The sequence below is a fragment of the Populus alba genome, chromosome 10, assembly GCF_005239225.2.
Source record: "Populus alba chromosome 10, ASM523922v2, whole genome shotgun sequence".
NCBI classification, from domain to species: domain Eukaryota; kingdom Viridiplantae; phylum Streptophyta; class Magnoliopsida; order Malpighiales; family Salicaceae; genus Populus; species Populus alba.
In genome coordinates this window covers 3,229,103-3,242,846 of record NC_133293.1, presented here as the reverse complement: position 1 = coordinate 3,242,846, position 13,744 = coordinate 3,229,103, and the positions used below count along the sequence as shown (strand labels likewise).

Below are 13,744 nucleotides of genomic sequence, written 5' to 3'. Positions count from 1 at the left end.
GTTTCCAAACTGTCCATATGACCAACCCACGTAGAAGACCCCCCTAACCTCTCTGACTGGTTGCGGATAGCATTAAAGTCGCCCATAAGAATCCATGGGTTGACTCCCATCCATCACTACGACTCACAATATCAGACCATAAAGCCTCACGTACAGATGCATTATTGTCTCCGTAAATGATTGAAGTATTAAAACAGATATTGGTAGCTAATATCATGACAGAAACATGGATAGCCTGGTCTGACATTCCCAGAACATCCACCTTCACCAAATCAGCATTCCAACAAACCCAAATACGACCACGACAAGAGAAATCATAATTATACAAGAATGACCAATTACGCAGAAGAAGTTGCGAAACATTATCTTTATTCCTGTCTCTAACCCGAGTTTCAACCAAACCAAAAAAAGTCTATCCGAAGTTTTATCTTCTGATAATGGATTCTTTCTCTTCACTTTTGATTCTGTCGATCGCGCCACTAATGTTCTGGAGAGAGCCCCATGGCACATGGCCAATAGACCTTTGGTGCTTAAACGTTGGATCGGGCTAATATTTTATGTGGACTCTCCAGACATATCTTACTACCTTGGGTTAAAATTGCAGGTCAATCGGAGTTCGGGACGGCACCCCAATACTGGTCAACAGAGGCTGTACGGATTTTGTTATTTACTTCCATTTGACTTGTGGACTTCCTATTTGATTAGGATTCTTTTCCTTGAAGGATGTGGGAGCTGGTTTTGGGAATTTCCTAGTTCCACAAGGATCTTTAATGAGGTGCAATATAATCTCCTAGTGTGGCAAGGATTCATTAATGTTTCAGAATCCTTTTCTAATAAGGATTCCTTATTCATCCTAGCTACACAAGGAAAGAAGGGCTGGTGGTATTTAATGACAAGTTACTTATTTTTTATTATTTTCTTTAATTTTTGGGCTTAATTAAAACTTTGTTTTGAGCTAGGGTCCAAGGCTTGTTTGGATCAGGTTATGGGCTTTTCAGTTTAGGGTTTTGGGCCAGTTTTGAGTGGACCTCATATAAGTCCACATAAGAGGTCCATTAGGGTTAACTTTTCAAGAACTATTTAAACTCATGTAAGCCACAATTTCGGCAGCTTTGATGATTATTATTCTGAATTTTTCAGTTTTAACGTGTGAGAGTGATTCTTGCATTCTTCAGTTCTTGAACGAACTGAATCTGACTTATCGAAGATTAACTGGCTTCGTGGCGTCATTCTACTCATTCCAATAGTGTTGGTGCCTTGGGGCAGGTTTCCATTGTGTCGCACTCATATCAGACCTATTTCGGCTTTCCGGGATCAGATCTCAATCTTGATTGTGGGTTGCGTGATCACGAGGTTCGCATCAGTTGGTATCAGAGCTAGGCTCCGAAACAAGGTCATATCATTCTGTTATTTTCTTCTTTTTTTTTTTAGTGTTCCCTTAAGTTTTTCAGTGTTTGTGTCCATCTTCTTGTTCTTCGTGTCTGTGTCATCTAAGCAAAAAAAAAAAAAAAAGTTTATATTCCATCTTGTTACTGTCTCTAATCATATCAGTTTGTTAAAAAGAAAAAAAAAACAGAAAGAAATAGAGAAAAGAGTGATTAGTTGAAATTTGAAGGATCATTCAATTTTTGCCGCAGAAACACAAATCAATTTAAACTTCATATTCTGTCTATTGGGGGTGGGGTCGCATTATATATCAAAGTTGGGCCTATTCTGATATTATTTGCTTGAGGTTTTAATTCGAGGTTCAATTCTGCCGCAGAAACACTACTATTAGTGAGCCGTAAGAAAAACACCTTAGAATCAGTTGAAACTTCATATTATGTGTATTGGGGATGCGATCGCACCATATATTAAATTTGGGCATATTTTGATTCCGTCTTCTGGAGGTTTTAATTGGAGGATCAATTCTGCCGCAAACTGATCATACAAGGAGTTTGGGTACCTAGAAATAAGAGAACGACCTATAAATTGATTTTTGGTGATTTCACAGTATTTTAATAATAGAAATTAAATTCGAGGTCATTTGGATATTGGTTTCTTTAGGTTTCCCGAATTAGGTCTTGTTTTGTCGTAACGGGTCTGTTTGGTGTTATCTTTCAAAACTTGTTTTTGTTTCTGTTGATTTCGTCCCTGCCATTATACTATCATCATATTTGATATTCTGGCTGTTGTTTTGAGTCGTTTTCATCACCCTCGCATTAGTTTGTTTTTCAATAAGTTCTGGTCCAAACAAAAGTCAGATTTGTTCAACAAACAGATGAAAACATAAGGATCCAAAGACTTTGGAGGGTCAATAACATGGACTCTTAATTTGATGTTTAGCTGGTTGTTTTTGTACCCCTAGCATATCTAGTTGGTCCAAGTTTTTGTTTTGTTGTGGCTAGCCTGTAGCCATTTGTTGGTTTTCGTTTCTGTCCTCATTGTAAATCTTGGGTATGCCCATTATATTCTTTGTATCATTTTCTTTTAATACATAAGTCAGCTTACCAAAAAAAAAAAAGTCAGATTTGTATTCTCGAGTCTAAATCAATGTTCTTCATGCTATAAACTCTATTCTTGTCGTCGTCTTCTTGTTTTTTCCCCCTATCTGTGTCATGTATTCACTAAGAAAAAAAAAAATGTATTCACTAAGGGAGAGAGAACAGAGGAGGATTGTAGATCAACGATGCGAAATACTAAGCCATGGTTTGGGGGTTCTAGAACGAGAAGTTGATAAGTGTAGAAGATTATTCTATGATCTTGAAGCTTCATGGGAAAAAGAGGTACAACGCCAAAAGGATGAAAGACGAAGGAGAGTCGCTGTGGTTATCATTCAAAAGTATGTACGCAAGTGGTTAGTACGGCGTGCTTATTTGAAATTCTTGTCAGTCACTACTTCTATACAGTGTTGTTGGAGAAAGGTGTTAGCAATAAGGGGATTCCGAAGGCTTAAACAAGAGGCTACTGAAGTCACCATTAATGCTATTCAAGATTCGAGGGCAAATCTTCTTGAAGAGGGAGGGAATGATACGATTCAGCCCTGTGATACGACCGAAGTAAGGTCAGATTCGGATTTTGGCGTAAAAAGCGCAACAGTCCAGGTTTACGGCAACAGTCATAATTCTCAATCCGACCGTTGGATCGGGCTAATATTTTATGTGGACTCTCCAGACATATCTTACTACCTTGGGTTAAAATTTCAGGTCAATCGGAGTTCGGGAAGGCACCCCAATACTGGTCAACAGAGGCTGTACGGATTTTGTTATTTACTTCCATTTGACTTGTGGACTTCCTATTTGATTAGGATTCTTTACCTCCAAGGATGTGGGAGCTGGTTTTGGGAATTTCCTAGTTCCACAAGGATCTTTAATGAGGTGCAATATAATCTCCTAGTGTGGCAAGGATTCATTAATGTTTCAGAATCCTTTTCTTATAAGGATTCCTTATTCATCCTAGCTACACAAGGAAAGAAGGGCTGGTGGTATTTAATGACAAGTTACTTATTTTTATTATTTTCTTTAATGTTTGGGCTTAATTAAAACTTTGTTTTGAGCTAGGGTCCAAGGCTTGTTTGGATCAGGTTATGGGCTTTTCAGTTTAGGGTTTTGGGCCAGTTTTGAGTGGACCTCATATAAGTCCACATAAGGGGTCCATTAGGGTTAACTTTTCAAGAACTATTTAAACTCATGTAAGCCACAATTTCGGCAGCTTTTGATGATTATTATTCTGAATTTTTCAGTTTTAACGTGTGAGAGTGATTCTTGCATTCTTCAGTTCTTGAACGAACTGAATCTGACTTATCGAAGATTAACTGGCTTCGTGGCGTCATTCTACTCATTCCAATAGTGTTGGTGCCTTGGGGCAGGTTTCCATTGTGTCGCACTCATATCAGACCTATTTCGGCTTTCCGGGATCAGATCTCAATCTTGATTGTGGGTTGCGTGACCACGTGATCACGAGGTTCGCATCATTAATTGTAATGAGAATGGTTGTTTAGCATCTGCTTTACATATTGCTGATTGTAATACGAATGAAATTGCGACATCAGATGTGCCCAATGCTGGTTGTTATGAAGATGAAAATCCTACCTCTCCTCTTGTTTTGAAGAGCTTACGAGCAGACATGGTGCCGGAGGAAGGGGATGCATGTACTTCTTTAGATCAAAGTTCAACCATCTGTAATACAATTGCTTATGCAACCATGAACCCTGTTAGTCATGAGGTGAACGTTGATATTGGAGCTATGGGAGGTGATACAGGTAAGGAAGATGATGATAAGGAGTCGACGTCACTGATCCCAACAAGTCCGCAAAGTCCGATTTCTTCTAACGGGGAAACTTTTATTAATCAGTTAGCTAGCAAGGCTAGAGACTCTCTAGAGAAAAAGAAATCGGATTCTCCAGGCTTTTCAAAGAAGAGTAAGAAATCTGGCTCCTCGAGGGGGGGCAAGTCAAGGTAATCAATGTGTTGCTGTTTGCTACTCTCTATTTCCCTATGATTATTGGATGTTGGAATGTTAGAGGTTTGAATGATCCCATAAAGCATTCAGAACTGTGTCAGCTCATCCATCAAGAGAGGATGGTTTTTTTTGGTTTGGTTGAAACTCGGGTTAGAGACAGGAATAAAGATAATGTTTCGCAACTTCTTCTGCGTAATTGGTCATTCTTGTATAATTATGATTTCTCTTGTCGTGGTCGTATTTGGGTTTGTTGGAATGCTGATTTGGTGAAGGTGGATGTTCTGGGAATGTCAGACCAGGCTATCCATGTTTCTGTCATGATATTAGCTACCAATATCTGTTTTAATACTTAAATCATTTACGGAGTCAATAATGCATCCTTACGTGAGGCTTTATTGTCTGAATTGTGAGTCATAGTGATGGATGGGAGCCAACCCCATGGATTCTTATGGGCGACTTTAATGCTATCCGCAACCAGTCAGAGAGGTTAGGAGGGTCTTCTACGTGGGCTGGTCATATGGACAGATTGGAAACATGTATACGTGAAGCGAAAGTGGATGATCTTCGGTATTCAGGTATGCATTATACTTGGACGAACCAATGTCCTGAGAATATGATTATGCGGAAACTAGATAGAGTGCTTGTGAATGAGAAGTGGAATATGCGCTTCCCATTGTCGGAAGCGAGATTCTTGCCTGCTGGTATGTTAGATCATTCTCCCATGGTGGTAAAAGTCACCGGCAATGTTTAGAACATAAAGAAACCATTCAGATTCTTCGATATGTGGATGGATCATGACGAGTTCATGCCCTTGGTCAAGAAAGTATGGGATCAGCATTCGGGAGGTTGTCCAATGTATCAACTGTGTTGCAAACTAAGGAAGCTAAAGCAGGAACTTAAACATTTCAATAAGACTCACTTCTCCAATATTTCCGATAGAGTCAAAGATGCAAAAGATCACATGGATACGGCTCAACAAGCTCTGCATACAGCGCTTGAGAATCCAACATTGCGTATGCGAGAAAGAGATACTGTTCGTAACTATGCTTCTACTGTCAGGGCGGAAGAGAGTTTTTTCAAACAAAAGGCAAGGATACAATGGCTTAGCTTGGGGGATCAGAATATTAGCTACTTTCACAAATCAGTAAATGGTAGACAAAATAGAAATAAGCTTCTCTCGGTTACAAGGGAGGATGGAGAAGTCGCTGAAGGACACGAGGCAGTCAAATTAGAAGTAATTGCATACTTCCAGCGTGTATTGGGAGTGAAACAGATGCCTAGGGTCCTGAACGAGGAAGTGATGCAATCGGCAATTAATTACAAACTGTCGTCAACTCAACAGCATGTACTAGCACAATATGTAACAAGAGAGGAGATTAAGCATGCTATGTTTAGTTTGAAAAACAACAAAGCTCCTGGTCCGGATGGCTTCAACGCAGGTTTCTTCAAAAGAATGTGGCACATAGTGGGGGAAGATGTAATCAACGCTGTTAGCTCCTTCTTCCAGACTCGTAGAATGCCTAAAGTTGCTAATCCTACGAGGTTGACAGATTTTCGTCCTATATCTTGCTACAATACAGTATACAAATGCATCGCGAAGATTCTAGCTGGGAGAATGAAAGTTGTTTTACCATCCTTAGTAGGTCCGTATCAAACAGCTTTTATCTCTGGACGGAGAATCAGCGACAATATTCTTTTGTCTCAGGAACTAATGAAAGGCTATCATACAACTACGGGTCATGCTCGTTGTGCTATGAAAGTAGACCTGATAAAGGCTTATGACTCGGTTCGGTGGGATTTCGTTGATGCTATGTTAATAAAAATGGGATTCCCTAGAACAGTCATTGATTGGATCATGGTTTGTGTTACATCATGTCAATTCTCAATCAACGTCAACGGTGAACTTGCAGGTTACTTCTAAGGGGGGAGAGGGCTAAGACAAAGTGATCCATTATCTCCATATTTGTTTGTCCTATGCATGGAAATCCTGTCAGGGCTGTTTTGCAATATGAGTGCCAACCAAAACTTCAAGTTCCACTAGAGATGCAAGAAGGACATAATTTCTCATTTTTGCTTTGCCGACGACTTGATGATATTCAGCAAAGGGGATGTACATTCAATTCGTATGATCAAAAATGTACTCATAGAGTTTCAAGTTCTATCAGGTCTATATCCAAATCCAAACAAAAGTGACATCTTCTTGAGCGGTCCGTTAGGTGTTGAGAGGGAACAGATTATCAGTATTCTTGGGTTTAGAGAGGTGGAACTTCCTATGAAATATTTAGGAGTGCCTCTTATCTCGTCCAGTCTAAAGGCTGTTAATTGTAAGGGCCTCGTGGATCGAATTACCGCTAAAGTTCGACATTGGACCTACAGAACACTCTCTTTCGCAGGGCGAGTACAACTGATTAACTCAGTCTTATTCTCCATCCAGGTTTATTGGGCATCTCTATTCCTATTACCTGGGGAAGTAGTGAAAAATGTTGAGCAAATTATGACATCCTTTCTTTGGTCAGGTTCAGATATGAGCACTACCAGGGCTAAAGTGGCTTGGGATCAGGTATGTGAGGAGGGGGGCCTAGGCATAAAACGGATAGCAGAATGGAACAAGATTGCCTTGTTGAAACATATTTGGAACTTGTGCAATGACTCAGATGGCTCAATCTGGTCTACTTGGATCAGATCCAATTTCTTGCGAGGTAGGAATTTCTGGACAATCAAGGCGCCAAGAAGCTGCTCTTGGGCTTGGGGAAAGATTCTAAAGCTCAGATCCTTAGCATGGCCGAAGATGAAGCACATCATCGGAGATGGAATGACAATGATGCGGATCAGCCCAACACCAAGCGTAATCATGCCAACGATCCATTGGAGGTGCCAATTGGGCCAATCACAAGAGCTAGGGCAAAGAAGCTTAAAGAAGCATTGAATGGGCTTGTTCAGAACTTATGGAGCAAGATGGACCTAGAAGAGCTTGGGACATTTAAGGAGCATGAAGAACAGCCTTTAATTCATCTAGTTCATGTCCAAGAAGAGCCCAATTCATGTGGAACAAGGGGTTGATATGTCCGGCCCAATACCAGCCTTGTTAGGCTTGTTTTATTTCCTAATGCTACAAGGATAAAAAGCCAGCAATTTATTCTCCTAATTAAGTAAGGAAGTTGGCCATATCTTATTCCTAAAGAGGGGAGGACTATTTAATGCTTTTCCTAACATAGGAAGGAAAGTAATTAAATCAGCAACAAAGAAGGAAATTTATCCAAGATAATCAAGGACATCAAAGGAAAGGGGGCAGCAACACAAATTTGATTCTAGCATATTTAGGATGGTAATTTGACCAGAAAACTAAACAAAGGAAAATTTGACCAAATCAACTCAGAATGAGCTCAAATTTGATTCTCTTATTTCTGGGACCCTAATCGCACCACATATTGATTTTTGGGTTGGATATCGTTTACTTTGGGTTTCAAATTCGGGTCTAATTAGGTCTGATTCATAACGTTTTTGCGGCAGTCTATCAAACCTTATCGTAAGTTGCTAAAACTTTATATTCTGTCTATTTGGGTTGGTAGATCACTATATCTGAAATTTTAGCTCAATTGGACATCATTGACTTTAGGTTCCAGATTCGGACTTAACTTGTCATAAACGAGTCTGTTTTGCGTTAACTTTTGAAATTCGCTTTCTTTCTGTTGTTTTCATTTCTTGCCATTTATTTTCATCATATCCAACGTATCCGGGTGTTGTTTCATCGTTTTTCATATTTTGTTTCTGTTTTTTTTTTTTTTTTTTTTCGAGTCTTCAGTTTCGTTCATATTTCGGATAGACTCGCTTGCTACTCGCGAGACTATCATCGCAGTTTCTTTTTTTTTGGTAAGCTGACTTATGTATTAAAAGAAAATGATACAAAGAATATAATGGGCATACCCAAGATTTACAATGAGGACAGAAACGAAAACCAACAAATGGCTACAGGCTAGCCACAACAAAACAAAAACTTGGACCAACTAGATATGCTAGGGGTACAAAAACAACTAGCTAAACATCAAATTAAGAGTCCATGTTATTGACCCTCCAAAGTCTTTGGATCCTTATGTTTCATCTGTTTGTTGAACATTCCTTATCAAAACAAGCTTATCGCGAATGATACATTCGATTTGATCAAAAACCAAATTCGAAGCTTTAGACACATCTGCAAAGATCCTTGCATTCCGTTCTTGCCAGATACAATACACTGTAGCTGCGAAACCCAGTTTACGAGAAAAGTTGACGAAACTTTTTCCATGCCAAGAGACAGTGGCCAATCGAATCCATTCATCCAAGCTTTTTGTCATTCTTGGAATGTCGCATCTATCACAAACATCCACCATAATGCTTTCGCAAAGGAGCATTCGAAGAACAAGTGGTTTGTGATCTTCATTATTGCAGAGACAGAGTGAGCACCTATTGGGACCATGAATACCAAACCGATGAAGTCTATCCTGCGTTGAGAGTTTCCGTTGGATAGCCACCCAAAGAAGAAATGCATGTCTTGGGACAGCATTCTTGAACCACACGATGTCATGCCAATCAACCATTTGATGATGAATTCTTAGTTGTTCCCAAGCTACTTTGACTGAGAAACTCTGATTTGGCGAATCCAACCAAACAATCTCATCCTTTTGCCCCTTAGGAGTAGAGGTGGAAGGAATAGCTTCTAAAATGGGGTGCCAGCCAATAGCATGAGTGATAGGAATTCTCCATTCTAAGTTATTAATCAGCACGTTCACTCTCGCGTTGTGTTCCATACCTGAATCATAGATGAAACGTTCACCGTAGGTATCAGCGAGCGGGCTGTGAGGATGCCAATTGTCAAACCATAGAGAGGTTGTCATTCCATCTCCGATGACGTGCTTCATCTTCGGCCATGCTAAGGATCTGAGCTTTAGAATCTTTCCCCAAGCCCAAGAGCAGCTTCCTGGCGCCTTGATTGTCCAGAAATTCCTACCTCGCAAGAGATTGGATCTGATCCAAGTAGACCAGATTGAGCCATCTGAGTCATTGCACAAGTTCCAAATATGTTTCAACAAGGCAATCTTGTTCCATTCTGCTATCCTTTTTATGCCTAGCCCCCCCTCCTTTTTTGGAAGACATACCTGATCCCAAGCCACTATCATCGCAGTTTCGTTTTGCTTGTTTTCTGGTTTTTATTGCTTCTTGAGTCATATATATAGATATATTTGGATTGCGCTGCCAAGTTGGTTTTATTTGGTGTTGGTTTCAGTTTCGCAAGAACCGTAAGAAAGTGAGACAAGAGGTGTGAGCGTGTGAGGACATTCAGAGTGTTTGAGCGAAACACGAGCGACGTGAGGATATTTTTTTTTTTACCACTGACCAACTTTTGCAGGTATTATCATGTCAGATCAAAACAACACACCACCCCATCCCGAGGGAGAACTTACGTTCCAAATGCAAGCCATGACACAAATGATTGAGAGGATGAATTTTGTGATGGGAAACTTGTGTGACAGACTAATAGGGTGGAGAAACGTGGTAACGAGGCTGGTACAAGCACCCAAAATGTGAGGAAGCTTGGGGCTGAACCGAAAGAAAACAGTGGCAGTAGGGCCGAAAGGCCACGGTGGGCTGATTATGAGTTTTTTGAGGAGGCCGTTGATGATATTGGTGATGGTGGTTTTGAGGATGAGGCCATAGGTCATCGGAAAGGTTTTCGGCAGCCTAGAAACCGAAGGGGTTTTGAGAATAGAACTAGGGGCCAATTCGGCCAAAGGGAAAATTTCCGTGGTGTTGGGGGACACGCTGATTTAGATGGTGATTTGGATACTATCAAACTGAAAATACCTTCTTTTCAAGGTAAAAACAATCCCGAGGCATATTTGGAGTGGGAGAAAAAGGTGGATTGGATTTTTGATTGCCATAACTATTCGGAGGCAAAGAAAGTGAAATTGGTTGTCATCGAATTCACGGATTATGCACTGATTTGGTGGGATCAGAATGTTATTAGTAGAAGGAGGAGTGGAGAGAGGCCGGTAGTGTCGTGGGAGGAGATGAAAGTGTTGATGAGAAGGCGATTTGTGCCTAACCACTATTATAGAGATTTGTATCTGAAATTGCAGGGTTTGAATCAGGGTTCTAGGTCTGTGGATGAGTATTTCAAGGAGATGGAGATCGCCATGATTCGGGCCAATGTGATTGAGGATTGGGAAGCTACTATGGCTAGATTTCTAAATGGGCTGAATAGAGACATTGCGAATGTTGTAGAATTACAACATTGTGTGGAATTGGAGGACATGGTCCATATGGCAACGAAGGTGGAGAGGCAAATAAAGAGAAGGCTCAGTACACGTTTTCAGACCAATTCGGCATCATCTTCCTCAATATGGAGGCCGAATTTTAAGACAGAGGGGGCTGCCCAACCAAAGCCTTATGCAAGGGTCGAACCACCTAAGGCCAAAAAGGATACTCATACGGATGGGAAAGGTAAATTTGAATATCAACCTAATCGTGATAGAGATATTAAATGCTTTAAGTGTTTAGGGAAGGGGCACATTGCATCTCAGTGTCCAAACCGAAGAGTTATGCTTACAAGAGACAATGGGGAGGTTGAATCTGAAAGTGACAAATCTGAAAGTGAAGAGATGCCACCTTTGGTGGATTGTAGTGATGAGGAGATTGCATATCCTGTTGAGGGAGAGGCCTTGGTTATAAGGCGTGCGCTGAACATGCAAATCAAAGAAGATGATGTAGATCAGCAACGGGAAAATATATTTCACACTCGATGTCATATCCAAAACAAGGTATGTAGCATGATAATTGATGGATAGTTGTGCTAATGTTGCTAGTGATACCCTTGTGAAGAAATTGAATCTGAGTTGTATTAAGCATACGAGGCCTTATAGATTGCAATGGTTGAATGAATGTGGTGAAGTGAGGGTTACTAAGCAGGTTTTGATTGCGTTTGCAATTGGGAAGTATTCTGATGAGATTTTGTGTGATGTAGTCCCAATGCATGCTAGTCACTTACTTTTGGGGCGTCCATGGCAGTTTGATCGGAAAGTGATTCATGATGGGTTTAGAAATAGGTTCACTATTGTAAAGGATGGTAAAACCATCACTCTTGTACCTCTTTCTCCAAAACAAGTGTATGATGATCAAATCAAATTAAAAAAAGAACGTGAGGATGGGAAGAGTGAAAATTCACGTGAGGACAATGGTGAGAGAAAACCATCAGATTCGGCTAAACCTGAATCATTAATAAAACCAGTTGAGAGTGAAGGTAAAAACCGAGGAGTGAAGAAAGTAAGCTTGTGTGATGATAGTAGTGTGGAAAAATTAAAGAAACAACCTAATTTTTATGCAAAAGGATCTCAAATCAGATCTGCATTTTTCACTAATAAGCCAATGATCTTACTTGTGTATAAGGAGGCTTATTTTAACACTAACGATCTTGATTCTGCTATTCCTAGTGTGGTTGTTTCTTTGATGCAGGAGTTTGATGATGTATTTCCTGAAGACATCCCTAATGGATTACCACCATTAAGGGGAATTGAACATCAAATTGACCTTGTGCCTGGAGCTTCGATTCCTAACCGTCCAGCCTATAGAAGCAACCCCGAGGAGACAAAGGAGCTTCAAAGGCAAGTAGATGAGTTGATGATGAAGGGTTACATTCATGAGAGTATGAGTCCTTGTGCTGTGCCAGTGCTACTTGTGCCTAAAAAGGATGGAACATGGAGGATGTGTGTTGATTGTCGTGCCGTCGATAACATAACGGTAAAGTATCGACATCCTATTCCTAGGCTTGATGACATGCTAGATGAGTTACATGGATCATGTATTTTCTCTAAGATTGATCTAAAAAGTGGGTACCATCAAATTAGGATGAAAGAGGGTGATGAGTGGAAAACTGCATTTAAGACTAAGGCTGTGTTTGATTGCAGGAAAGTGAATTCCCGGAATTCACTTTCCTGCTTTTCCTGTGTTTGGCAGCAACAAAGGAAAGTGGTCAAAGGAAAGTGGTTTCCGGTTAACTTAAAATTAATAACATTGAGAAAGGAAAGTGTTTTCCTTCAGTTAAAGAAAGGAAAACACTTTCCGACAGTGGCCAGAGGTGAAAAGTAACTGTTCATGTTAATTGCACTGTTCAATGAATAGTGCAATTAACATGAACAGTGTATTACGTATACTGTTCATTGAAAAAAAGTGAACAATGCAGTTTTCTTGCACTGTTCACTTGCATGTGGGTTTTTTTTTTTTACAATGTGCTATTTTTTTAATATTTAAAAAAAATAGTTTAGAGTGAATTTTATACCTTAATATTTTATCCAATTTTATTACATGCTAAAAATATTATTAAAACTATAGGTTTTGTCAGATGTATTTCGTACGTAATGGAATTATAAATAGTTTTCATGGAATAGTAAAAAAAATTTCACAAGCTTATTTCTCTATAATATGATATGATATATATAGTTATATTTTATAAAATAATCTATGTATGAATATAGAATATAATAAAAAAAATCATCATTATACATTTTAGATTTCATTTTTTTTATTGTAAGTGATTAAATATTTTATATTAAATATTTTATATATTATATTAGATAAATTTGAAAAAAAAAAATTAATTCATTAATAAATTATTTTCCAGTTCATTTTCCATAGTACAACCAAACACTGGAAAGTGTTTTCCAGTTCATTTTCCATAACACTACCAAACATCGGAAAATACTTTTCCAGAATTCACTTTCCAGGAATTTACTTTCCCCGGAATTCACTTTCCAAAAGGAATTCACTTTCCTGCAAACAAACGGAGCCTAAGCATGGGTTGTATGAATGGTTAGTCATGCCGTTTGGACTTACGAACGCGCCTAGCACGTTTATGCATTTAATGAATCATGTATTGCGTGCGTTTATAGGTAAGTTTGTTGTTGTGTATTTTGATGACATTTTGATCTATAGCAAAAACTTAAATGAGCATCTTGATCATTTGCGTAATGTACTTAGTGTGTTGCGTAGTGAGCAATTATATGGAATGATGAACATGATAAGGCTTTTAATTTGTTGAAAGATAAACTTTGTTCGGCACCTGTTTTAGCTTTGCCAGACTTTACGAGAGCTTTTGAAGTTGAATGTGATGCGTCAGGTTAATGTATAGGAGCTGTGTTAATGCAGGATAAAAGGCCTATTGCGTATTTCAGCGAAAAACTTAATAGGGCAGCTTTGAATTACCCTACATATGACAAGGAGCTCTATGCCTTGGTATGAACTCTAGAGACGTGGCAACATTACCTGTGGCCCAAGG

At 39.4% G+C, this 13,744-nt stretch overlaps 1 protein-coding gene across 1 annotated transcript in view; it reads left to right on the top strand.

The window, feature by feature from the left end:
• LOC140955994 (uncharacterized) overlaps window positions 1-13,507 on the top strand; it is a 15,192-nt gene extending 1,685 nt beyond the window's left edge. The window contains exons 2-6 of the mRNA XM_073411694.1: window positions 9,948-10,331; window positions 10,554-11,039; window positions 11,296-11,638; window positions 11,729-12,360; window positions 13,262-13,507. Of these exons, the coding sequence (XP_073267795.1) occupies window positions 9,948-10,331; window positions 10,554-11,039; window positions 11,296-11,638; window positions 11,729-12,360; window positions 13,262-13,507 (2,091 nt within the window). The remainder of the gene's footprint in view (window positions 1-9,947; window positions 10,332-10,553; window positions 11,040-11,295; window positions 11,639-11,728; window positions 12,361-13,261) is intronic.
• Window positions 13,508-13,744: the final 237 nt, after the last annotated feature.